Genomic DNA, 25,610 nt, shown 5'->3' on the forward strand with positions numbered 1-25,610 from the left:
CGAATCACGGAGTCGAGTAACATTACCCACGCTACACCGCGCTACAAAGCGAAATAAATTCCATTTTTTTTTTAAATCTTAGTAAGATTTCTGAGCAATATATTAGTGGGAATCTGCTAGTTTTAAAAAAATTCCTGAACTGATATTATTTGCGTTATAAAAATAGCATTTGTGCCGGAACCAGTAAAATTAAATGATGCGCTTGGAAACGACAGATCGAGGTTCGACTGTATTGTATTCTTATTTGAAACTTCATTTGACTAAACAGTTCATTATCTTAGGATAGATTGAACAACCATTTTTCATGTGTTATATTTTGTTAAATGTGACACTATTAGTGATAATGAAGTATCAATCCTCACATTAAAAAAGTAAAAAAATAAGGGTTTATTCATATTTTGTATGATACCAGGGTATTTGGGGCAAAAGCCCCCTAAACCAGTGTTTATACAAAGAAATATTGGTAGCTTATAAATTTAGGGACAACAAAGTTGTCATTTTGAATTGTTTTTCAAACAAATTCTTTAAATTTGTTTCAATCTTATGCTTGACTATGAAGTCTATTTGTTATACAATTTTTTATTTACTGGGATTGCTTTATTGTTATAGCCTGGTTTTGTTTTGAAGTTATTATTTTTATTTAAAAAAATGGATTCTAAACAAAATATGTTATAAAAAATTTTTAACAATGTTTGCATATTTCTAGAATTATGAAACTGTTTTGGAAGCTACATCTGATAAGGATAAGAAGACAATGATTGAAAATCTGATTGAAAGAACCAAAAATGCAGTTGACGTAGCAAATTCATTGAACAAACCTGGAAGTGATGAAGCAAAAGTAAAATTCAATTTTACATGGTTTTTATTTATTTATTTTTCTTCATGCTGCTTTATTAATTTAGCATTTTTGTCGTAAATTTATTTGCCACATGACAGTTCTATTTACTTAGCAAATTTTCTAACCATTTTTGATTTATTACTTTTCTGGTATTGAATCTTCTACTTTTTATGTAATTTTTCCAAATGAAGTGTCGGGACATGATTTTTTTTGTTAAACAAATATTCACAGAAAACATGAAGGCATTCCAGGGTGAATCCTGTATTGCATTCATGTTTCTTTCATTCTATTTTAATTTAATTACAATTCCCTAATAGTTTTGTAAATTTTTAAATAGGTAGTATTTGAGTGATATTAGTGATATTTTGTTAGTGAATGAATTTAGTGATATTTGAGTCTTTTTTTACAACCGTCGTTGAATTGCCAACCCAATTTTGGGTTTACGACTACTAATGTTCAACTTCGTAGCCAATGTTCAATTTTGAACACAATCTGGAACACTTTTTTGATGGAACTAACCCCTATTTACCTTACATGGAGAGGAAAACCGCGAAAACCTCCCAGGGTTAGTCTAATGGCAAGGGAACTCTAACCCATGATCCGTCGTTTACCACTGTGGTCGGTGCGAACTGGATGCGGAATTCAACCAGCCATCTCTGGAATTCGAACCCTATTCACCTTATTGGAAGACAAACTCTATCCCCTGAGTCTTCACGACTCTTGAGAGTCTTATTGATGATTTGATAATCTTTAATCATCATAACCTGCATTATATTCACTTTTTGAACCAAAATAAATTTGAAAAATTTTACTTTACACGTTTAGTTTTTGTTCTGTTTCATTTTAAAGGCCTTATTTGAATAACTTGGGTTTTGGGATACAGACCCTTAAGATCTTGTGGGGAGAGTAGTTACAGACCATGTCAACCTTCATCTATGAAAAGGTACCCCAACATAGAGTCGAGTTAACATGTCTTATATACTAGTGAATTGTAGTTGTAATTTTGTAGTGGTAGATACGCTACAGTACTCCCCCACCAGAATTATAGCTATGATAGAATTCGATGAATGGATGCCACTAGTTGATTCATTTCTGTTTTGTGCAAAGCCGGGAGAGCTGTATTAAGATCAGCGTATTTTTTTGAGTGCTGAATGTGAGAGGTGTATTACAATCACGGTCGTAGTCGCTCCTGTGTTGCCGTTAGCAGTCGAGTGTATGCAAGCCAATGTTGTGTGTCATCGAGATGAGACTGAATAGCAACTGCGTGGGGAGGTGGATAATGATGCAGTCACAAGTAGCAAGTCAACTGTTTAATGTGGACCATCCAACGAAGTAGGCGTTACTGCCGATGTAGGCGTATCCAGATCAAAGTGGGTGTTTTTGCCAAGGTAGGCGTGTTCACATCACGTCCGAAGGTCACCAATGTGGGGGGAGTAGTTACAGACCATGTCAACCTTCATCTATGAAAAGGTACCCCAACATAGAGTCGAGTTAACATGTCTTATATACTAGTGAATTGTAGTTGTAATTTTGTAGTGGTAGATACGCTACAATCTTATGAATGAATTATTTTCCATCTTGCCTGATTTTATGATATTTGAAGCCTTATTTGCATGCCATGCAAAATAAGGCTGGAGGTATACTCAGGGTTATATTGGTTTTTAATAGTCATGATCAATATTAATTTTGAGAGCCATGATGGCTCAGGGGGGTAATGTGAATTGCGAGTTAGCTCGATCAAAAAGTCCTTCACGAAGACAAATTTCTCACACTGCCTCATCCAGGAGTCTTCTGGATTGGGTTCAAAATTACAAGGCTACGGAGTTGAACACGTAGTCGTAGAACCAAAATTGGGTTGGTTGTTCAAGGACAGTCATAAAATAAAATAAAAAGGATATTAATTTTGAACAGTTACCCTCCCCTTGAAATTTAGTATTTAATTTATTTAATGCTAATCATATACATTTCACTAGCATATGCATAGCTGCCAACTGTCCAGAATTTTTCAGATTTGTTCCTAATTTTTAAATCGAATCTGAAAATCTGATATTTTTATAAAAAATCCGAATTTTTGTAAAATTGCAATATTTTTGTTTTTAAACCAACCCTTTGTTCTGATCGCCGCAATCGTGATTATTGTGCAGAAGTAATTTTTAGTAGCTTTTTATTGGAAAATACTATTCCAATAGCTGTTGCTGATCATTTCACTAAATTAAATCTTAAACTACTATTATTATTTTTTTAAAAATGTATTGTAGTATTTAAACATTTGTATCAGAAATATTTGTTTAGTATGTAGTTTAATATTTACCTGTGTTTTATAATTTTGAGAAGAATAATTATATATTAATAGGTAATGGTTATTTCTTTAACTATTATACCAGTATTCCTAATTATAAAATATTAATATCATAAATTTCCCACAAAAGATAGTGTTTATAGTTTTTTTTACTAATTTACATAAGGGTTTTAAATATAAGTCTATTAATGATAATGTTATTATTTAATAGTTAAATTTTTGTCTTACTCTCATAATTGGTGCGTATAATTTTGTCGCATATAGTGGTCCTTATTTTTTATTCCTAAGGTTGGCAGCTATGGCATATGATAAATTGAGTTTACATTTGTCACATTGTTTTATTCCAACATAACATCAAGATATAGCACAAACGTTTTGACTTTTTTTCACAATCTATTTTATGTAATTTGTGTTGAATTTGAGTGACATTTTCAAATAATAAATTTTGCTGTTGTTTTTAAACTTAGACATTTTTGTGATTCATTTTGAATTGTTCCAAATTTGTAAATATTGGGGAAAAACTGACACCTCAGTTAATTGCATAGGATGTGAATTTGACAAATAATTTGTGTTTAACGTTCTTCAGTATTGCTCATTAGACATCAGGTCTAATTGTATCTCAGAAAATAGAATTTTGGATTCTGCTTTTGGTGAATTGTAATGTTTAATTGACGAGAAGTGTAATTATTGAAATTGAGTCGATTTAGAAACAGCTCTCACTTGCTTTGATCCCTATCAGCCAGTTTTAGACGGTTGAAATAACTTTTTTTCAAAACTAGTTTTGAATGCATAAAATTATAACCAATTTTTGTACCAGTCTTAAGATAAGAAAGAAATGACTTGAATGATTGTGAAACTAACTGTTTATGTTGTCATCAGCGATTAAGGCAGAAGGGGTGCGATTGTTCTTGTTTTCCTGTGGTGCTATCTATGACAAAGAATTCGACTTCTGCCACAACCGCATGTCATCCGTTTTATAGGCGGATTCATGTGGTTGTGGCATTCACTCATCCATTCATTCATTCACAGATCGTAATTTTGATCTGAACTAGAGAATGATCTATTCAGTACCCCCAGAGATATAATTTGATATGGGAACGTGGAGGACTTTGTGATCCGACAACTTTAACATGCTCCAGTCACCATTTACTACACAGGGAGTTGACGGCTGGCTGGATTCGAATTCCCATTCCTACGAACTTGGGTCCAGTTCCCTGCCAACCAGGCTATCCCCCGGCTCTGTGGAACTAACTCTTTTTAATTAGTGGAGTTGACCCTCTGTACAAAACCTTCAATTCAATCTTCTAAATTATGAATTGAATTGTCAGATTTAGATGAAGCAGATCTATCTAGATCTATCTACAGATAAAGGAACACATACAAAATTTTATTTTGTCAATGAGTTCTTGAAATATAGCATTTCAAATTTCAATCAGAAACTCATAGAAAATTATGATTCAACTAACATGCTGCAGTTATTTTGTAGAGGAAAAGCAGTATACTTAGTAGTAAGTTGGCAATTGCAATATCTGGTTATATATAACATTTAAAGATTAGTTAAGCAGGAAAACTGAAGGTTAGTCGATCTTCCTCTCAGAAATTGCTTAAAAATATCTGTCTACCTCTAAAATTTTCCTAAACTTAGCATATCAAACACTGGATGAAATAAAATAAATGTTATGAAACTATTGGGCTTTCGAGTTTTCAGCTGGTTAGAGATGTTAATTTATAAGTTATCTTTACTGTAATAATAATTATTATTGTAATTGAGGCAATCAGTAAATTTGAAGCATGGGCAAGGCCCAGGGGCATAAGGCATTCAAGAGGCCCTTGAAATCTAACTTTTTATGAATTGTATTTAAAGGAAAACTAAGAATAAACAACGTTGTCTTATATATTTTTTAAATTAAATATATGTTATTGTATAAAGAGTAAATTTTTTCTCTCAAATAGTGATTGATTATCATGCTAACACCAATAATTTGAATAGTTTATTACCGGGAAAGCTTAAAAAGGCAACAGACATGTAAGTTCACTGAAGTTTTTAGGTACCCAACACTCCCTTACTGTTCAATTTGCACCTGCAAGGTTCATACGTACCTTTAAAATAAATTAATGTGAGCAAGTTTTATTATTAAGTCATAATGTCAATAAAAAAGCTTGACCACCACCAACTCTGTTTAGTGTTTAAAATTAGTTAAATAAAGTAATAATTTGAAAAATTTAGAACCGCAGCACTGTGATACAACATCAACTTTTAAACTGGTTATGGCTTAATGTGAATTGCAAAATGTTTTTATAACTACTAAGTTTGACAAAATATTACATACCATTCTATTTTTTTCCTTAATTTGTTAAACCTTTTTATGTTTTGTTAATTTAATTATTATAATTAGCTTCCATGACTTTCAAAACTATTTAATTATTTGAGGATTGCCACTAATTGGAATCTAAATTTTTTTTAAAAATTATGCAAAGTTCATACCTGCCAAGTCTCCTGTTTTTTAACAAACGCTCCTCTATTTTATGACTATCTTCTGTTTTCCCGTATGTTCTCAAATTTTGCCGTATTTGTTGAAGAAATTAAAAAAAAAATAAAAATTTACAAATTTTGCTGATAAAATATCTGCTGATGGCAAAAATATGTCTCTTTTTCCTCAATAGATAGTACTATTGCCAGTACTGCAGTATGTTGAGTGTTAAAAGTTTAAGTAAAACTATCCTCAGTGATAAACGGATCATGGGTTAGAGTCCCTTTGCTATCAGGTTAACCGTGGGATGTTTTCGTGGTTTTCCTCTTCATGTAATGCAAATGCAGGTTAATTCCATCAAAAAGTCCTCCACAAAGGCAAATTTCTCCTTACACTTGATCCAGGAGTTCCTTTGTCTTTTGGATTGTGTTCAAAATTACAAGGCTATGGAGTTGAACATTAGTAGCCGTAAACCCAAAAAATTGGGTCGGCTGTTCAACGACAGTTATAAAATGGAATAGTTTAAGTAATTATCAATAATGGTTTAAAAAATCTTCTTTAGATTAAGATTTATGTATATATGTTTTACCTCACTAAACGTAAGTGCTTATATTATTTCCAATTTTGAATTTCTCTTTTTGACTTACATGGTTTAAAACTTTAGTTGTAGCTCAAAAAATGTCGCTAGTAAAATCTCTGCTATTTTATTTCTCCAACGTTGGCAAGTTTAAAAATGCTTTTTTTAAAATGTTTTTGAGGTAATCAAAATGTGTTTAAATTTGTTTAAAATTATTGCATAGCTTAAAAATTCCTCATTTCATGTATGTGATGTTTTTTTAATTCGATTTCAAACAACATGACATGTTATAGAGGCCCAAAACATTTCTGTGCCCTGATTGTAGAGTTTTTAATGAGAAATGTTATATTTCAGATTGTGGGTGATCTTCTTAAGCAGAGTGTAGATGTCATGAGTGAATGGCAGGATAAAGTCAATTCTGAAGTAGAGTATGATAATTCCATATTTTTTTCACTTCCTGCCGAGTGGGAGGAAGAATTTTACACAGACATGGAATCCTTAAATGCAAGTAATGCTTCCAGTATTTCATTTGAAAATGAACGTTTCCAAAATGTATTTAATTTCAGAATGAATTTTTATAATAAGTGTATTGAATTCGGTAATGCATAGTTCCAACATGTATGATTAATTTGTGAATGATATCAAGGAAGTTTGTTGAAAATTCAAAATATGCACGTACAGTGAAATCTCCATGAAAGACCACCTCTGTGTAGTGACTACCTCTATTGATGACCACTTTTGGGTAGCACGGAATTCTTTCCATAATGTTGAAGAAAGCCTCAGGAGAGACCATCAACACCTCTCCCAGCGACTGAGCCCACCTCCTCACCAAATGCGGAAAAGGTCATATAAGAAAACACAAAAAATGTAAAAATAAAAAATATTAACAAAACAAATAAGTAAATTTAAATGCATTCACAAAAGTTTTGAGTGGCTCTTATTTATGGAGCACTTTTTGACAATCTCGGAGAGAGATTGACAACGTAGTGTACTAAAGATGATGCTATCAATGATTTTAGAAAAAAACTAAGCATCTCAAACAAACCTCTCATTTTTAAAGTAATTTAACTTTTGTGATATAAAACTAATTGCAAATTTATACAAAAAAACATAATTATTTATTCATTTAAAATGGTTCTATCAATCATAATTGGTAAATTTGTTTTTACCTATAATTTTATCAGTAAGGGTCGTTTTTATTGTCGATAAATTTTAATCATTCATCTGGTTTTCATGGTGCCAACAGAAGTGGCATTTCCACACTAAAAAAATAACACTGACTAAAATTTAAATCGTTTGCGAAAAATCATGTAATTTCGATAACAATTTTTGAAGGCAATGAAGGTAACCTGTAAGAACAACCAACTTCCATTACCGACCTTTTTACTATGGAACAGATAGTGGTTGCTCCCGAAAGGTTTCACTGTATAATAATAGCCTAAATATGAGATTGTAGTGGGGAGGGTCACCAATATTTATGAAGAAATATTTGTTGATGTTGGAGTGGAAGTAGGCAATATTAATAGAATATTTATCCTGAAAATGATGATTAACACTTGCTTGTTCCTGGATGCTGGAAGAAATATGTTGTAGGAAAATCTGTTTGTCCAATAGTTCTGAAATTGTTTCTTCTCATTGGCACGACAGCCCCGGATGGGCCATGGCCTTCTCAAGAAGCTTATACCAAGACATTCATCCCTTAGCCAAGGTTTTCCAGTTTACTATCCTTAAAACTTGTAAGTCCTTTTCAAGGCAATCTAAAAATCTTAGGTTTGGTCGTCCTTTTTTTTCTTGTACCTGTTGGCCTGGCATTGAAAACTTTTATAGTTGTCCTGCTATCCTTCATTCTCACAATGAGACCTGCCCATTTAATCCTTTGAATTTTGATAAATTTAATGACATCAGGTTCTTTATATGCTTTGTAAAGTTCCGTGTCTGATCTTCTAAACCAGGTACTGTTACTGAAATTATTTACACATCATAAATTGCTTTAATGGTGATAAATAATAAACTTTTGTAGGATTCCATCAAAATAGAAATTAATCTTCATTTTTAATATACACATATTTTACTAAATATTGAATTTTGAAAATAGCCCACAGGATGTGGCTGCAAAACACCTGTGTCCCTTAGCAAATCAAAAATGAGAGTGTCATGCATGGATCATTTTCAAAATTAGGTACCATATGAGAAATTGAAGTATAAATAAACAAAATTTGTTTAACAAGTATAAATTTTAAAAATAATTAATCTTCCATATTATTTTGGTGTTTTTCGCACAGTTTATTTTCTGAAATTTTTTTTACTGTTATATTTTGTCATATTCCTGCACAATTTAGTTTAATGTTATTTTACAAAGTGTTAAAATTTGTTTACTTTCATACCTTCAAAAAAACTCATTCCAATTTATTGTAGGTTCTTCAACCGGATGCCGTAACGAGAGTAACCGAATTCATCCCAGAAATTATTGAATATGTCAAGAAGATCATCGACAATGGATTTGCGTAAGTCCATCTTTTTTGTTCTATTTCCTTTTAAAGGATGATGAATATCTGTTATATGAATTGATAATTTCCGTTAGGTATGAATCAAATGGCTCTGTTTATTTTGACACTATAAAATTTGATGATATGCCTGATCACTTTTATGGGAAGTTGGTGCCTGAAGCATTTGGTGATTTGAAGAAGTTGCAAGAAGGAGAGGGTTTGTGTCATTAATTGTTTTTTTCTTTTATGGTATTTTGAGTCTTTGATGTCAAAGTTCATTTTTGTTTTATTGATCAATGCAACTGGATATATTAATATTTATAACAAATAGCTGTAAGCAGGGCCCATTGCCTCAGCTGGTTTGAGCATTTTGCTAATACCACAAAAGTCATTGGCTTGTTATCCTGTGTCCCTTGTGTGAGTGTTATAATCACAGAGCTGTGATGGCTCAGGGGATAGAGCACTCGTCCTCCAATGAGGTGGAACCGGGTCCGAATCCCAGCTCTGACTGGTTGATGTGAATCCCGCATTCGCACTAACCACATTGATGATGTAAAATATCCTCAGTGGTAGACAGATCATAGGTTAGAGTTCCCTTGCCGTCAGGCTAACTGTGGAAGTTTTTCGTGGTTTTCTTCTCCATGTAACTCAAGTGCTGGTTAGTTCCATCAGAAAGTCCTTCACAAAGACAGAATTTCTCCCACTACTCAAGCCCAGAGTACCCTTATCTTCTGGATTGGGTTCAAAATGACAAGGCTACGTACATTGAACATAAGTAGTCGTAAACCCATGAATTGGGTTGACTGTTCAACAACGGTTATAAAATATAAAAATTAATGACATAGCATTACGAACTTATTTGGATACATCTGCGTTTATATTTTGAAGAAGGAACAATACGCGTAACTGAAATTTAAAGTATGGAATAAAATGTTATTCCATTTTCAAATTCTGTGTTTAAGAAATGTTACTTTCTTAAATACGCGTTTTCAGCTTTGTCTAGTATCAACTGGGCAGAATCGACTGACGATATGGATTTTACGCAATGTTAAACAAACTATACTAAAGTCAAAGTTTATAATTTCATTTAGTAATGTTTTTACCATCATTTATGTTAATGGGGAAAATTTTACAATTTCTGGGGACTTCTTTCAGGTGAATTGAGCATTGGAACTGAAAGGCTGAATGAGAAGAGAAGTCAAAGTGATTTTGCTGTTTGGAAATCTTCAAAACCTGGTGAACCTTCTTGGGATTCCCCATGGGGAAAAGTAAGTTCATTTCTTTTTTAAATACACCTCAGACTTTTCTATTAATTAAATTTTTGAGATTATATCTGATTATATTATATCTATGATCATATCTGATTATTATATTTTCTCTATTCTTGATATTATACCTGATCTTTGAGATTATATTGAGGGGAGATGATTATCCGCCATGTCAACCTTCATCTATCAAAAAGTACCTCTATAGAATCAAGTTAACATGACTTATATACTATGGAATTGGTATTTAATATTTATAGTGGTAGTTATGCTACAATGTAACATTTAACAATTGTCTTTAATTCTTCTTACCTGCCATAATGCATGACTATGCCAAAAATCACTGAGGGGACACAAAAATTAAGTGACAATGCTTCGAGTTTAAATATATATGGAATATATATATATATATAAATAAATAAATAAATACAAGAAAACACAAAGAAAGTTAAGAAAAACAATAAGTTTCATTTATTGCACTCAAGCTGCAAGTAAACAGAACTCATGAGATAACTCATTAGATAAGTTCGAAATGAAGATAAAACAAAGAAAAATTATAGACATATGAAAAAGGGGGGGGGGAAATAATAAGTAAAAAAATAACAAACAACAGTTTTTAGAAGGAAAAAAAGGATGAAATTTTATTTAAAAAAACCGGAAAAAAAAGGTATAATCTTTTCATCAGCCCACACGATTATATCCGCAAAACAGAGTGCTTTCTGATATTGTATCAATAAAGCCAAAGCAAAATATATTAATAAAATAGTTTGAGACATATTATTAATATTTTTTGTATTAATATATTTTGCTTTGGCTTTATTGATACAATACCAGAAAGCACTCTGTTTTGCGGATATAATCGTGTGGGCTGATGAAAAGATTATNAGATCAGAAACACATCATTAAAAGGCAGACTACTTTGGTGTTTTCAAAACTAAGCAAAACAAAGCAAACGTTGCCACCGGCGGAAAAGAAATACAGCCAAAATTTGGGAGCCACGTAAGAGAATTATATATATTAGATTAATACCTTATTAATAAGTGAAAGAGTGAAATAATTATGAATATCAAATTACCTCATTGTTTTTTCCTTGATGTAAGTGTTTGATCAGTTTTAAATAAAAGATTTAAAACATAACTCTTCTAGTTTTAACAACTTTTTGTCTATCAGCAGTAGGACAAATGTAAGAAAATACTTTTTTTTATAAAATCTATAACATTCCTTAACCTTTTTAAATAAAATAAAAAAGCTGGATTGACTTAAAACCAAATTCTAAAAGTAAAAATGAGCACAAGCTTTGTATTAATTTTTTTAAATAAAATTAATGACTTAAAAATAATTATAAAATTATATCAAAATATTTTACTTACATGTATCATAAAAAATTTTTTAAAGATAAAAAATGATGAGTAAAAGCTAATAAAAGTAATGGTATAATTTAGTAAAGCAAAGTTTTAAATTATTTTTGAAAAAATGTATGTTTGATTTCTGGCCCTTTGTTTCATTTATTTATTTAAAATAATAAAGTTGTTTAGACTAAGAGTAACAATATAATTGTAATGACTATTAGTATTAATAAACATAAATAACAAATTTAGTAAAATAAAAAGTAAGTTTTGGTTTACTTATTTATCTTTTTTTTTTTTTTTTTTTTTTTTTTTTTTTNTTTTTTTTTTTTTTTTTTTGAAGTGAAATCGACTTGAGATTTATTAGTTTAAAAATATACGGAATTCAGAAGTATTTAAATTACATGCATTCAAAGAAAATTTAACAAAAAAATTAAACTTAATAGTACTAATATTCTAAGGACACAAGAAGATGGAAGAAAACACCATCACGAGGAGCTCAGTATTTTAAATATACATTCACACATCCATTCAACAATAATGAGTAACAACATAACATTGACTAAAATAGAAAGTATTTTAAAGTTTTACCCATTAAACCGATTGGGGGGAAAAGGAACCAGGGTAGGTTCGGGATTGCTCATCTTGCCGCCATCTCACTGGGTAAGAATCAGATCGAAGACTATTGCTATTGTTTTTATGGATAGAGAGATAGCGCCATCTGTTGCTAGGAATTAACTATCCGTTACAATATTAAATTATTAAAAAAAACTTCTTTTAAATCGTCAAAACATTGCTTAACCTTTATTTTAAGTAAAAAAGTTTAGCAGTTTTAACTATTCTCAAAATGATTTTGCCTGAAAAAACTTTAAAAAAAAACTTTGCATTCTTTGAAAAAATTAAAGCAAACTGTGTTTTAGTTTTTATGAAAATTAAAACAACTTAATATCTTTAAAATTGAAGACAAAAAATAGCTAGAAAACCTAACAAAATGCAACTAAATTAAATATTGAACGATTTAAAAACAACAACAGTGGCTTGTAAAAACTTGATATTTCTTTTTGTTTCTTGATATTTCTTGAAAACTTGATATTTCTGACTAATATCTGAATATCAAATACGAAAATATAGGTTTTGTTTTAAATCTTTATAAGTAAAAACGACTAAAGATTTATAGATTAAAAAGAAAATAACATTCTATCATTATCTACTTACGAGCCATTGAAAGAATTAAAAAATAAAGGAAGTAAAAGCTAAAAAATTTCTATGAAACAGTAAAATTATTTAAATACGAAATACTACCATTAAATTGTACTGCTTGAAGTGAAAAAAAAAAGATTTAAAAAAAAAATTCTTTATTTTGTACTTAATTTTTTATATTTATAATTTTTTTTATTTTTTGTAAATAGATTGAGTTCATAACAAAATAATACCTAGCAATCACAAAGTAACGTAAGTCTCACTGAAAATGAGCTTCTAGTAATGTAAAATTCAGAGGAAAGCAAATCCTAAAAGAAAAGAAATTCATTGCTTTCTACATTCTGACGCTGATCCGTGTACGAAGTTTCGACTTCTGATTCTAATTTTTCTCCTTGCCATTCAACATCACACACCAAACACTGTCTTCATAGTTAGACAAAATAAATCTTGATGAAATCAAAATTGCCTTCGTCACGCTTGTTAACAGCATTTGTGTAGGCTTGTTAAATTGCACGAGTCTTCTTATATCGAAGGCTTAAATCAGAGTTCTAATGTCTCGCTAGAGATGAAAGTCACTATGTCAACGTGACTATTTAAGCACTAGATCGATATTTTGCAGTGTATCAATAAACTCTCTTAATATCTGGTCCATATAACAAAGGTTCTATGTGTAATAACCAAGTAATCAATTCCACTGGTAGTCCAGTTCTGTCCATACTTTCAATAGCATATCTCTATTAAGTATTTGCATCTGTGATAGTAGTGCTGTCATTAGTTGTTGTTCATATATTTATGTTGAAATTTCATTTATTCATTTCTCCACCAGGTTTACCCCACCTTTGCAATTCTTATACTCAGACATAAATAGTCCTTCCAAACTGTATGAATTATTTAAACTAACCTTGTATTTTAACCTAGTTCTGATATACATTTTTAAATTAGAATTTTGAAATTTTAGTTCATTTTTATTCTACTAAAAGTGTTGTTGTGTTTTTGTTCATAATAGGGACGTCCTGGTTGGCACATTGAATGTTCCGTGATGGCTAGTTCTCTTCTTGGGGAATCCATGGATATTCATACTGGGGGTTATGATTTGAAGTTCCCCCACCATGATAATGAGCTGGCACAGTCCGAAGTAAGCCATTCTAATTTCTGTTTTCTAAATAAGACATTCAATTACTTGAACATAAAAAGTGATAGCAGATAATTGATTGTTCATAAAATATTAGTGATTATGATTTAAAGTTTACTTACAACAATTCCATTTGATTATTTGTGTCCATTATGATTATGGATCCAACTTGACTATTTATGTTTACGTAAAAAATTCAGGCCAAGAATAAGGCTTGTGTTCATTTGCTATAAATCTGTAAAGATTAATTTTTTCATAAGTAAGTTTTTTTTATTTGTAATATTTATGTAAAAGGGGAGGTTTTTAAACTCTTATTTATTTAATTTTGTCTGTTTATTATTATATTTATTTAGATCATTATTTAAAAAATCCCTCTGCAGGAAAATCTTATGTAGCCTCATTTACAAAACTTTTCTGACATAAATGTGCTGTTTTTGAAGAAAAAAATGACTAAATGCTTTTTTTTATTTTTATTTGTAAAAACGTTTATGAATTAATCATCCTTTAAGAAATGTTTTCACTTATGTAAGAGATATTTGTCCTAATCAATGAACAAAAGCTATGTTATAGTTTTCTAACTATGCACTCATTTATTTAGAATCGCAAATACATTTTTGTTTATTGAATAAAAGTGTATGAATTTCAGGCATACTTTGGTAATGACTGTTGGGTGCGATACTTCCTTCATTCTGGTCATTTGACTATATCCGGTTGCAAGATGTCCAAGTCTCTGAAGAATTTCATCACAATTAAGGAAGCATTGAAACAGCACACATCTCGACAGATCAGGCTGGCTTTCTTGTTGCATTCTTGGAAGGATACTTTAGATTACAGCTCACAAACAATGGACATAGCTCTCTATTATGAAAAGCTCTTCACAGTAAGTTCCAAACGTTTGAATTGCATACCTGCCAAGTCTCCTGTTTTTTAACAAATACTTTTGTTTTTTTTTACAACTATCTCCTGTTTACCTGTATATTCTCAAATTTTTCTGTATTTGTGGAAGAAATTTAAAAAAAAAATTATTTTTTTATTAAATATCCACTGATGGCAAGAATGCTTCTCTTATTCCTCAATAAATGGTGATATCGCCAGTACTCTGCAGTATGTTGAGGGTTAATAGTTTAAGTTGAGCTATACATGTTGGCTAGAGAGGCTTCAGCATTGCATCCATCTTCTCATCCAGTTCCCCATAGAAATGCAAGGTGGCTTCTTAGGAGCAAATTCAGGCACAGAACAATATCTGCTCATAGGGACTTAGCTGATGGAAAATCCTGGACTAGCCTGCTTGATGACTAGTGCTCTCACCTTTCCCTCCTTCCCAGAGCCGAGGGAGTTGCTTGCCTTAGAATAATTACTGGACATGACTACTTGCAGGCCCATTTATTTAAAATTAACTTGGTCAATTCACCTCTCTGTGTGCTCTGCAACACTTCGCCTATGACTGGGGAGCATCTATTTGATTGCCCCTCTCTTCTTGACATTCGTTCCTGTGATGACTTTTGTGCCCTCTCACCTTCTGGAGCTACTTCAGTGTTGTATTGGACTGCAAGATGCCATACGTCTGAAAAGACTATAACGGGCATAATTTAAAAAAGAAAAAAAGTCAAGCTGTGATAGCTCAGGGGATAGAGCGTTCGCCTTCCAATGAGGTGAACCTGGTTTGAGTCCCAGTGATGACTGGTCTATATGAATTCCGAATCCAGCTTGCACCAGCCACTGTGCTGACGTAAAATATCCTCAGTGGTTGATGGATCTTGGGTTAGAGTCCCCTTGAAGTCAGGCTAACCGTGGGAGGTTCTCGAGGTCTTTCTCTCCATGTGATGCAAATGCGGGTTGGTTCCATCAAAAAGTTCTCCATGATGGCAAATTTCTCCCAAAATCTGATCCAGGAGTTCCTTTGTCTTTTGGATTGGGTTCAAAATTACAAGGCTACAGAGTTGAACATTAGTTGTCGTAAACCCAAAAATTGGGTCGGCTGTTCAACGATGGTTATTAAAAAAATGATCTATGCAATCAGACCATAGGACCCAGTCCATGCCATGAAAAAGCAGCCCTCGTCATTATATCCTCAGTGGTAGATGGATGTTTGGTTAGAGTCCCCTAATCGTCAGACTAACAGTGGGAGGTTTTCGTGAATTTCCCCTTCACGTAACTCAAATGTAGGATTTCTATCAAAAAGTCCCCCACGAAGACAAATTTCTCCCAATACTAGATCCAGGAGTTTCGTTGTCTTCTGGATTGGCTTTAAAATTACAAGGCTACGTAGCTAAACATTAGTAGTCATAAATCAAAAAAATTGTGTCAACTGTTCAACGATGGTTATAAAATAAAATAGTTAAAGTAAATATAAATAATGTTTTAAAGATCTTCCTTAGATTAAGATTTATATACATATTTTTTACTAACATGATTATGTAGCTTAATTACGTTAGCATGACGTATCAAAACTTTACTTGTAGCCTAAAAAATGTCGCTATTAAAATCTTCCTTATTTTATTTCTGAAATGTTGGCAGGTATTGAATTGTATGTTTTTTTTTTAAATTAATGGTTAAAAACTATTTTGTGAGTGTTACTATCCTTTTATTTTAAAATAATTATAAATTTGGGTTTAAAAAGAGCACAGAGTTTTCTAAGCTAAACTTAAAATATTTATTTTAATATTATTTAAAAAAAAGGCTTTCAGTACTTGAAAAATTTCTCTCTCAATTTCCCCTTATCCTTGATAGAATGTTCAATTTCTTTTACTTGTGTTTTGTTATTGTAAAATAAACTTATTTTTGCAGAACTAAACTGAAACTTTTAAAAATGTAGAAAATTTAAATTACAAGAAATTCTTCCTTTTTTTTTTTACTAACTGCTAAAAATTCAGGTTATTTGGCTAAAAGCTTTAGTTGTATAGAAACTTCATTTTATTTATTTATTTTGAGGAATTTTATATGAAATTTAAATTAACTTTACATCACATGGTACATTTTTGGTTTATAATTATCTATTCTATGTTTGCAAATTTTGTTGTATGCGTGAAATTTAATTTTTTCAAAGAATTTTGTTTTTTAACTTAGTTTACATTAAAATTATAACAAGAAAATTAATAATAAATACCTACATAATTCATTTTTTGTTTATTGCTCTTGTCTGAAAATTGCTCTTGTTTAAAAAAATCTTAATTGCTAAGGAAAGAATGGGATTGATTAAACTTCAGCGTCTGATTGGTTAAACAAAATTTGTACTATTGTTGTATCTAAATTTGTTTGAGTTTTCATTTTCCCCTCATATTTTGAAATTCTAAAGGAAGTTAAGATTATTTTTAAAAAAAAAAAATTTCTTTTAAGAGATAAGGCGAGAAATAAATAATCATGAAGTAAAAAAAAGTAGACATATGAATAGTGTATGAAATGAAAAAATTAGTGATTTATTATCCAGTGATTGGTGCAAAAAGATCTACTAGGTTAATTATTATTTTTATCTTGTTTATTGTGAAAAAATAAATTAACAAAATGTAAAATAAATAATCAAATTATTGATTTAATATTTGTGCGATTATTATAGAAAGATACATTTTGGAGTCAGTAAGCTTTTAATTTCTGAAAATTATGGTAAGCAACTCTTCTTCTTCTTCATAAGCGCAACAGCCTTTCACAGGCCAAGGCTGACTCGCAGATTTTCCTCCATCTGGCCCTCTCCGGTGCGACGGCCCGCCATCGGTTGACTCCCAATAGCTTGAGGTCCTTTTCAACGTCGTCTATCCATCTTGTAGGTGGTCGTCCCTTACGTCCTTCAATTGTGGAAAAATTGTGGTGGTTGTCCCTTCAATTGTGGAAAAAGTAACTTTTTTGGCAGGGACGGCATCAGAATTTCTGAAGAGGTGGCCCAGCCACCTAATGCGTGATGCTTTAATAGTTCTCACAATGTCGGTCCCACCGAATTTGTCATATTTTTTGTAAATTTCGTGGTTGTAAAGAATTCTCCATACGTTATTCTCTTGAAGAGATCCAAAGATTTTCCTCAAAATTTTTCTTTCAAAAATTAGCAGTTTTTCCTCCTCTGTTTTGCTTAGGGTCCAGCACTCACTTCCATACGTAGCTATAGGCCTGATTAAAGTTTTGTAGATGTTTAACTTAGTCTTCACACAAGCAACTCTAGATTGTGTTAATTAGTCAAAAAATAAGTTCAGTCTTGAATTTTTTTTAGAGTGAAGCTATTTTAATGAAGCTATTTTTAATGAACCTAGAATTAATCTTTTTTAGGGACATCATATATTTTGTTTGTTTGAAAAATTGTGTATCAGATATAAATTTTTTTTCAGCTTTAAGAATAAAGTAGCATGTATTAAATTGTGTAGTTAAATCTTTATGTCTTGTAATTATCTTTAGGAATTTCTTCTGACAGCTAAAGATTCTATTAGAGACATTCCAAGAACTGGCAGAGAAGCTCACCAAAAATGGACTGTGGAAGAACATAATTTGTTTTCCACGTAAGGAAACCTTAATCTTTGTTCATTATTAAAAAACATTTTTAATTTTAATGTAACATAATTACCTATACGTACCTGCCACTCTTTCCAAGAATAGATTTTCCAAGCGGTAGAAAACGATTACCATAAATCAATCTTACTCAAAAATATATTTATATTTTGACAAAGTTAATATTTGCATATCGTAAACATGAGTTAGCTTTTATGTATTCAGGGTTGCCACTCCACAAGGAAAACCTTGAAAATGCAGGGAATTTTGTTTCTTATTTTCGTCGTTTAAAAACTGCTGACCACTCAATGTGTAATCTATGGGATATTTAACCATGATATTTCAGCTATACTAAACTATTTCATTTACTAAAGCATTATTTAAGTATGTTCAGCTGTTTTTCCAGCCATTAAAACTAATAAATATAGTTAGCCCAATATAGCACACACAAGAGCACAGTAATTGTTGTTTCCTCTTAATATATTGTGTATAATATGTAGAGGGAAGACACGGGGAAATTTTTTCCACTTATTTGAGGGGCAACCCTGGTATTTGTTGTAATTATTTATATGTAGTGGTGGTCAAACTCATTTAGAATTATTATTATAATTCAAAAGTTTAATAATAACATAAGTTTTATCACTTTAAATATGAATATAAAATTTTTCAGGAAAACCGGAAGAGTTGGCAGCTATGTTTATACTGCAAATACTGTAAATTTTTGTAACTCAAATGTCTATTGCTTAATATTTTGCGAACTTAAGGTAATTAGTATCAAAGTTAATGTTAACATAGTGTGTTTTTTTTCTGCTAACAAAAAGTTTGATTTAAATCAAATATTTTTTATTTCTGTGTGTTTAAAAGGTACTTTGGGTTTATTTGTTTTTATTTCTAATCATAGTAGTAAGAATTTTTTTCTTCGAAGGAAGTATTTTTTTAAAAATTTTAATATTTCACAAATTTGTCCATTTTCAGAAATTGGCAAAATGTTATTTTTTTTTAAAATCCTCTCATATTTATTAGAAATTAAAATTGGTTTATAGTTTTTGAAATATCTCATTATTTTAAATTTTTCCAATTTATCCTAATTTCATTTATACGTAAGATGATATGTAAAAATCTTGTAACATGCATTCGTATATTATAGGTTTCAACAAAAACAAGCTGGTGTTCATGAGTCATTGTGTGGTAAGTTGTTTTAATGATACAGAATAACTTTTTCTTTGTTAGCGCAACAGCCCCTTGCAGGCCTCGACTGCCTCAACAGCTGACAAATGCCAGCACCTCCTATCCATGGCAACTCCATTCCAATTTCTAATCTTTAGGGTTTTCAGGTCATTTTCGATGGCGTTGAGTCATCTAGTAGAGGGTCTGCCTTTGAGACATGACCCCTTGGGGTTCTTAAAGATGACGATTTTTGTGGCACTATTTTCAGGGCTTCTTCATAGATTGGCCAGCCACCTCAGCCTATTACTGTGGATTATTTGTGTAATTTGGGGTTTCTTTACAGAATAACTAAAATATTTAATTTATATACTTTTTTTTGTTTACAGAATAACATGTAAAATAACAAACTTGTCCTTGCAAAATTGTTATCGTTGTAAATATCAGGAAGTACTTATTTAAAAAGAAAAAGTAGCAACCTAATGGAGGAGTAAGTAATCATAAAATATGATGAGATTAAAAAGAGACATTTTGCTGAATTAATCTCTTAATGCTCTACAAATAATAAATTATTTGGACTCTCTTCATTTTCAGTATTTAACTATTTTTTATCCTTCCTTTTATTTTGCGACTTCTAACTTTTAACTCAACTTACTTAGCACTTAAATGTTTTGATATATCTTTTCTTTCTAGAGTTCTACATGTTCTTTGTAGTTCTTAATTCCTGAAACTGATCATAAGATTGTTAAAAATTAATTTTTGTTACAACTACATTGACTGGCTGATCAACCTTTAAAGATTGGAATAAACAATCCATATGTTCAACAAAGCATTTGAAATATAACAAATAGCTTAATATTGCGCAATTGTACCATTTAGGAATGTCATATTTGCAGACTTAAGAAGCATATAATTTAGTTAAAAATTCAAACAGTCATAATATTTTTCGTTAAAATAACTCTTAGTTCATTTTCGAATACTTTCATTTTTAGTAATTTTACTAAGTTTTAAAAATTAAAAACTTGAACATGTCAATATGTTATGTCTGTAACAACCGGTTTTCTATTAAAAAAAAAAATTATATTTCTTGAAGTAAATTGGAATAAAATTAAATGACAGCAATATTTATTTTCATAAATATTGTTAAAACAGCCTTATGAAGAAATTAATTTTCTACTTCGAAAAATATTCGACATAACAATGTTTTGAGAAGAAACTCTTCGACATAGGAATTGAAATTAACATTAGGTGAGAATGTAATGCCAAGGGGCAAAATATTTTTGTTGATACAATAACAGGGTGTGTAGTATTTTTTAAGTGCTTATTTTTGATTTACGTTTTTTAAAACGCCTTAAAGGTGCTTTTTTTATTAAGAGTTTATAAAAAGTGCTTAATTTTCTATCTTTTAAAAGGGATTTCTTTCTTTGCTGTATCAATTGTCGTTCTAAATTACAAGAAAATGCATGATTTTTCAAAATTTTCTCTGCAATATTTATCAGAAACTAGTTATTTTATCATGATTATGTAAAGTTTCTGAACATTTTTTAAAATTTTGTTGATTTTATGTTTATAAATTAGGGACTTTAAACGGAAAAAATAATTTTTATTGCTGCACAGATCCTAATAATGTTTTTTTTTTTTTTGGAAAATGATTAAAATTATTTTTGAGTGCTTAAAAAGTACTTAAAAGGTGCTTGTTTTTTGTTGAAAAATCTAGCTACCCTGAATAAGGTTTTCAAGACATTGAAAGTATACTGTATACTTTTGACATTTGTTGTGATGTTAACATTATTTATGGTTGAGGTGAGTGTCACATCATTTCATGAGGCAACAGACATTAAAAACAAGTTGAAGAAGATCAATTCTTTTTTTATATCTATACTAACACTGAATAATAATAAATATATAAGAACTGGAATTGTTTTTGTTTAATTGATTGTGTTGGAAATCCATCTTTCAGTTGTGCACATTATTTTGTATTTGTTTTGATCAATGCCGATTTATTGATAATTTGCTTTTTTCTTACTCTTGAATGATGAATATTCAGCTAGTACTAATATAATTGTAAGGATTTTGTTTCCCTGGAATTTCAAGTAATTTTAGATTTGAAAGTTTTTTTTTGTTGACATTTTATATTGCATCTCAAAAAGTTTTACAAGTTTTTCAATCTATCCAAATGAAAAGAAAAAATTTTCTTGCAAAATCTTTTTTTTAGTAAATTTTCAGTTAATTTTAATAGCTAAGTAATATATTAATTTTAATAATTAATTTATATAATCATTTTTAATAATTAATTAATAATCAATTAATTAATAATTTACAAATAATGTATTTAAAATGTTGATTTAGGGATTAAAAGAACATGGTCATATTTGTGTTCAGTTTCAAAATTTCTTCTGTATTTCCTGTCTTCAAGTTTCAAACTTCAGAGCTTTTTTTTAAACAAGGACTTAAACTTCCATTGACGTTTTTGCTTTAAAAACTGTTTTATTAATCTTTTAAAAAAATTTTTAAAAATTTAAATGATTTATTTGCATACCATATATATTCGGCCATACTTTAAAAATCTGACTTTTCTCTCTTTTCTAGATAATATTGATACTCGCAGTGCTCTAGAAAATATTCGTGATTTAATCACGGCGTCTAATATATACATCAGTTCCAGGAAATCAAAACAGCTACAGTGCAATAGAAAAGTTCTTGCTAACATTATGTCTTATATAACAAAAATACTTAAGGTATGTTTTCCTTCTATTCTTATTGCTCTACTCTAATTAACTTTAGATTAATCAATTGATCAAGATTGAAAAAAAGTGCATTTATTTCTCTAGAAAATTATTTAGTAGATATTGAGAATTGAAGGTATTTATTTTATATTTGAAACCTTTAATATAAAGCAGTATTTATGTGTACAGTGAAGCCTCAAGGAAAGACCACCTCTATGTAGCGACCACCTCTATTTACGATCACTTTTTGGAGGCATAGAATTTTTTCCTCAAATTTATGTTGACAAAAATATTCAGGAGAGACCATTTAAACCTCTCCCCAGCGACTGGGCAGACCTCTGCATCAAATATAGAAAAGGTCAAATAAGGAAACACGAATAATATCTAAACAGAAAATAATAAAACAAATAAGTAGATTAAAATGTATTCAAAATATTTGTGCGATGCTTTTATTTTGGGAGATCTTTTTGACAATCTCTGAAAGAGATCTACAACCTCATGTTGTAGTCAGAGTGCACTAAAGACTATCACTATTAAAATTTATTTTTAGAGTTGGAAGTTAGAGTTGGAAAAAAAGTTATTTTAGAAAAAAAAATAATAGCATCTCAAACAAACCCTCTTCTCATTTCTTAAAGCTAACTAATTTTTATAATGTAAACAGGCCTACCAACTTTCTGCTCTTTTTGGAAAAATTTCATCTAATGGGAGCTAAGTTTATGCTTTAATATATTCTTTCTTTTATAAATTTGATTTAAATTTACTTTCTTACACCATTACTTGTAAATGATTTGAAAGCTCACATGAAAAGCCACTTTTCCAACCCTCTCTCTTGGTGAGGCTTTTAAAATGTCGGCAAAATATCCAAAAGTGTTAATTGTCTACCACTCGATAAAATATTTTACCAAAAAGCATATAAAATTAAATGCAAACTGAAACAGAAAACATAATTGTTTATTTATTTAAAATAATTCTATTTTTCATGATTGGTAAATTTGTTTTAACACAATTATACCATAGGGGTTAGGGCGCTTTTTCATTACACGACACGATACCGACAAAATCGGACGACAAATGTGTGAACGACAATGTCGTTGCCGGATCGTTTAAGCAATTGTTTTTTCACTTGTCCGATATCGTTAGTCCGAGAAGTAGAAATTCTTGTTCATTCAATGTTTTGAGCTTGAGTGTGTAGAGACATAAAATTTAAATNTTTTTTTTAACTCAAGAAATTTTCTGGAATTTTGACTTGGGCTCACAATCACCCCTGCACTATTAAAATTTATTTTTAGTGTTGGAGGTTAAAGTAGAAAAAAAAGTTATTTTAGAAAAAAAAAATAGCATCTCAAACAAACCCTCTTCTCATTTTATGAAGCTGATTATTAATTTTTATAATGTAAACAGGCCTACCAAATTTCTGCTCTTTTTGGAAAAATTTCATCTAATGGAAGCTAAGTTTGTGCTTTAATGTATTCTTTCTTTTATAAATTTGATTTAAATTTATTTTCTTACACCATTACTTGTAAATGATTTGAAAGCTCATATAAAAAGCCACTTTTCCAACCCTCTCTTGGTGAGGCTTTTAAAATGTTGGCAAAATGTCCAAAACTCAGTAAGCTTAGTGTTAATTGTCTACCACTGGATAAAATATTTTACCAAAAAGCGTATAAAATTAAATGCAAACTGAAACGGAAGACATAACTGTTTATTTATTTAAAATAATTCTATTTTTCATAATTGGTAAATTTGTTTTCACTCAGTTATATCAATAGGGGTTATGTTTGGCTGTTATATTGGCCTTTATAAATACATTTTGTAAGCTATGAGTTGAATTACAGAAATAACTATAAAAAGTTGAATATTAAATTGTATGTGTGCATGCTTTTAAACACGCATAGAAAAAGGTTGTGTAATCAAAACATCCGATGATAGTGTAAAAATATGCTTTTTTATTTAGCTCAAAATAAAAAGACATACACTTTAATTTTCCTGCAGTCAGTTTTTTTTTCTTTTGGTGCATTTATTGAAAACAATTTGGTTTATTTTCAGATGTTTGGTGCAAATTTTGGAGATTTCTCTTCTGAATTTACTTCTGGTGATTCCGCATTAGTAAGTTAAGCTTATTTATTGCTCGCAGGATAAATTTATTGTATATTTTTCTTTCAAATAATCTTTCAAATTTTTTGAAATACAGTCAGACCTCCATTAAACGAAGTCGCTAAATCCCAATAATAGATTCGTTAAATGGAAAATCACCGTTTGAAATATTTAAACAAAGCAAAACAGGTTTTAAATTCCTAAACGCTAGACATATTTAAAATAGCAATTGATACACCTTTATCTTGTAAACTTGTATCTACTATTTATTTTATAAATCTTAACCACAAAAGTGATCTGCATGGAAAGCAAGAATAGAACAAAACATTATGCTATCATGCTATATAAATTTTCAACTTAAAAAAAAAGAAGCTAAATTAATGAATAAAACTATAGTTGCATTTGTTCTAAAAGTATCTTTAAACATACATTACCACATGCGTTTTTAACTTGAATTGCTACTGATAAAATCCATTAATTTCGTCTGAGTTTTTCGTTTGAAGTGCAAATGAAAAGGGAAAGGGATTTTACTGCTTTCTCTAAAAATTATTGACTTTGAAAATCAATTCAAATTGAGCTAAAAAGTTTGAAATGTTCCAAAATAATTTTGGGAAATAGGGAAAGTGGATCTAAAAAAAAAGTTTGTTAAATAGAAAGTTTACTTCGCTATTTGGAAGTTATTTTACAAAGAAATTTCCAAAATGTTCTTGGTTCCCTGAAAAAATCGCAAAATAGAGAAATTTGCAAAATGGAAGTTCGTCAAATAGAAGTGGGACTGTATAATGTTTAAGCCAGTAGTTTTAATTCCGGTTTTAGGTGTTTTCTTACGAAACTTAATTCTTTTGAAAATGGTATTGTGAAAAAAAATTTTTTTTTTACCTAATTCATATGCTGTAGTCATTTTAAAAATAATAATAACTAAGATAATGAGTGCAATAGTGCATGTAAGCTATTAATAACCTGAAACTGACTTTGATAATTAAAAATCAAATAATAAGAAATGAATTTGTTGTTTTTGCAAAAAATTATTTCAGAATTTTTTGGCCTTAAATTAAAGTAAGTAAAATAAAAAATTTAAAAAAATTAGGAAATCTCTTCAATATTTTATATTTTATTTTCTTAAAAAATAGTGACATCACATAATGTTTTATAATGTAAATTTGAATTTTGTTATCAAAATTGAATTATAAATGTGTCACATTTTGTTTAGGTTAACCAAGATGACATAGTTATGCCTTATTTAAGAACTCTAGCTGACTTTAGAGAAAATATTAGGCAGCAAGCCATTGAAATTAAAGGTCAGTTTGCAATTCAGACGAATTATGTTTTTTTTTCTTTCAATAAATTTGCTCAGTGCCTTTATGTTTTTTTTTTATAGATATCTGTAGATTTATAATTTATGCTGTTTTTGATAAACTTTAGTATTTTCTATTCGCTGAATAAATGCAGTATAACGATGAAAATATAGCTGTACAAAATGATAATAACTGCCAAGTCTCCTGTTTATAAATGAAGACTCCTGTATTTTAAGACTTATCTCCTGTT

General features: G+C 30.0%; 1 protein-coding gene across 1 annotated transcript in view; it reads left to right on the forward strand.

Moving 5' to 3' along the window:
• The window catches only part of LOC107449682 (cysteine--tRNA ligase, cytoplasmic), a 50,223-nt gene that overhangs the window by 10,535 nt on the left and 14,078 nt on the right, over nt 1–25,610 (forward strand). Inside the window, exons 6-17 of the mRNA XM_043052177.2 lie at nt 707–838; nt 6,540–6,689; nt 8,601–8,689; nt 8,767–8,888; nt 9,827–9,939; nt 13,489–13,617; nt 14,261–14,494; nt 17,992–18,092; nt 19,229–19,269; nt 21,835–21,983; nt 24,018–24,077; nt 25,276–25,363. Of these exons, the coding sequence (XP_042908111.1) occupies nt 707–838; nt 6,540–6,689; nt 8,601–8,689; nt 8,767–8,888; nt 9,827–9,939; nt 13,489–13,617; nt 14,261–14,494; nt 17,992–18,092; nt 19,229–19,269; nt 21,835–21,983; nt 24,018–24,077; nt 25,276–25,363 (1,408 nt within the window). The remainder of the gene's footprint in view (nt 1–706; nt 839–6,539; nt 6,690–8,600; nt 8,690–8,766; nt 8,889–9,826; nt 9,940–13,488; nt 13,618–14,260; nt 14,495–17,991; nt 18,093–19,228; nt 19,270–21,834; nt 21,984–24,017; nt 24,078–25,275; nt 25,364–25,610) is intronic.

This window comes from Parasteatoda tepidariorum, chromosome 10 (genome assembly GCF_043381705.1).
Source record: "Parasteatoda tepidariorum isolate YZ-2023 chromosome 10, CAS_Ptep_4.0, whole genome shotgun sequence".
In the NCBI taxonomy this organism is placed as follows: domain Eukaryota; kingdom Metazoa; phylum Arthropoda; class Arachnida; order Araneae; family Theridiidae; genus Parasteatoda; species Parasteatoda tepidariorum.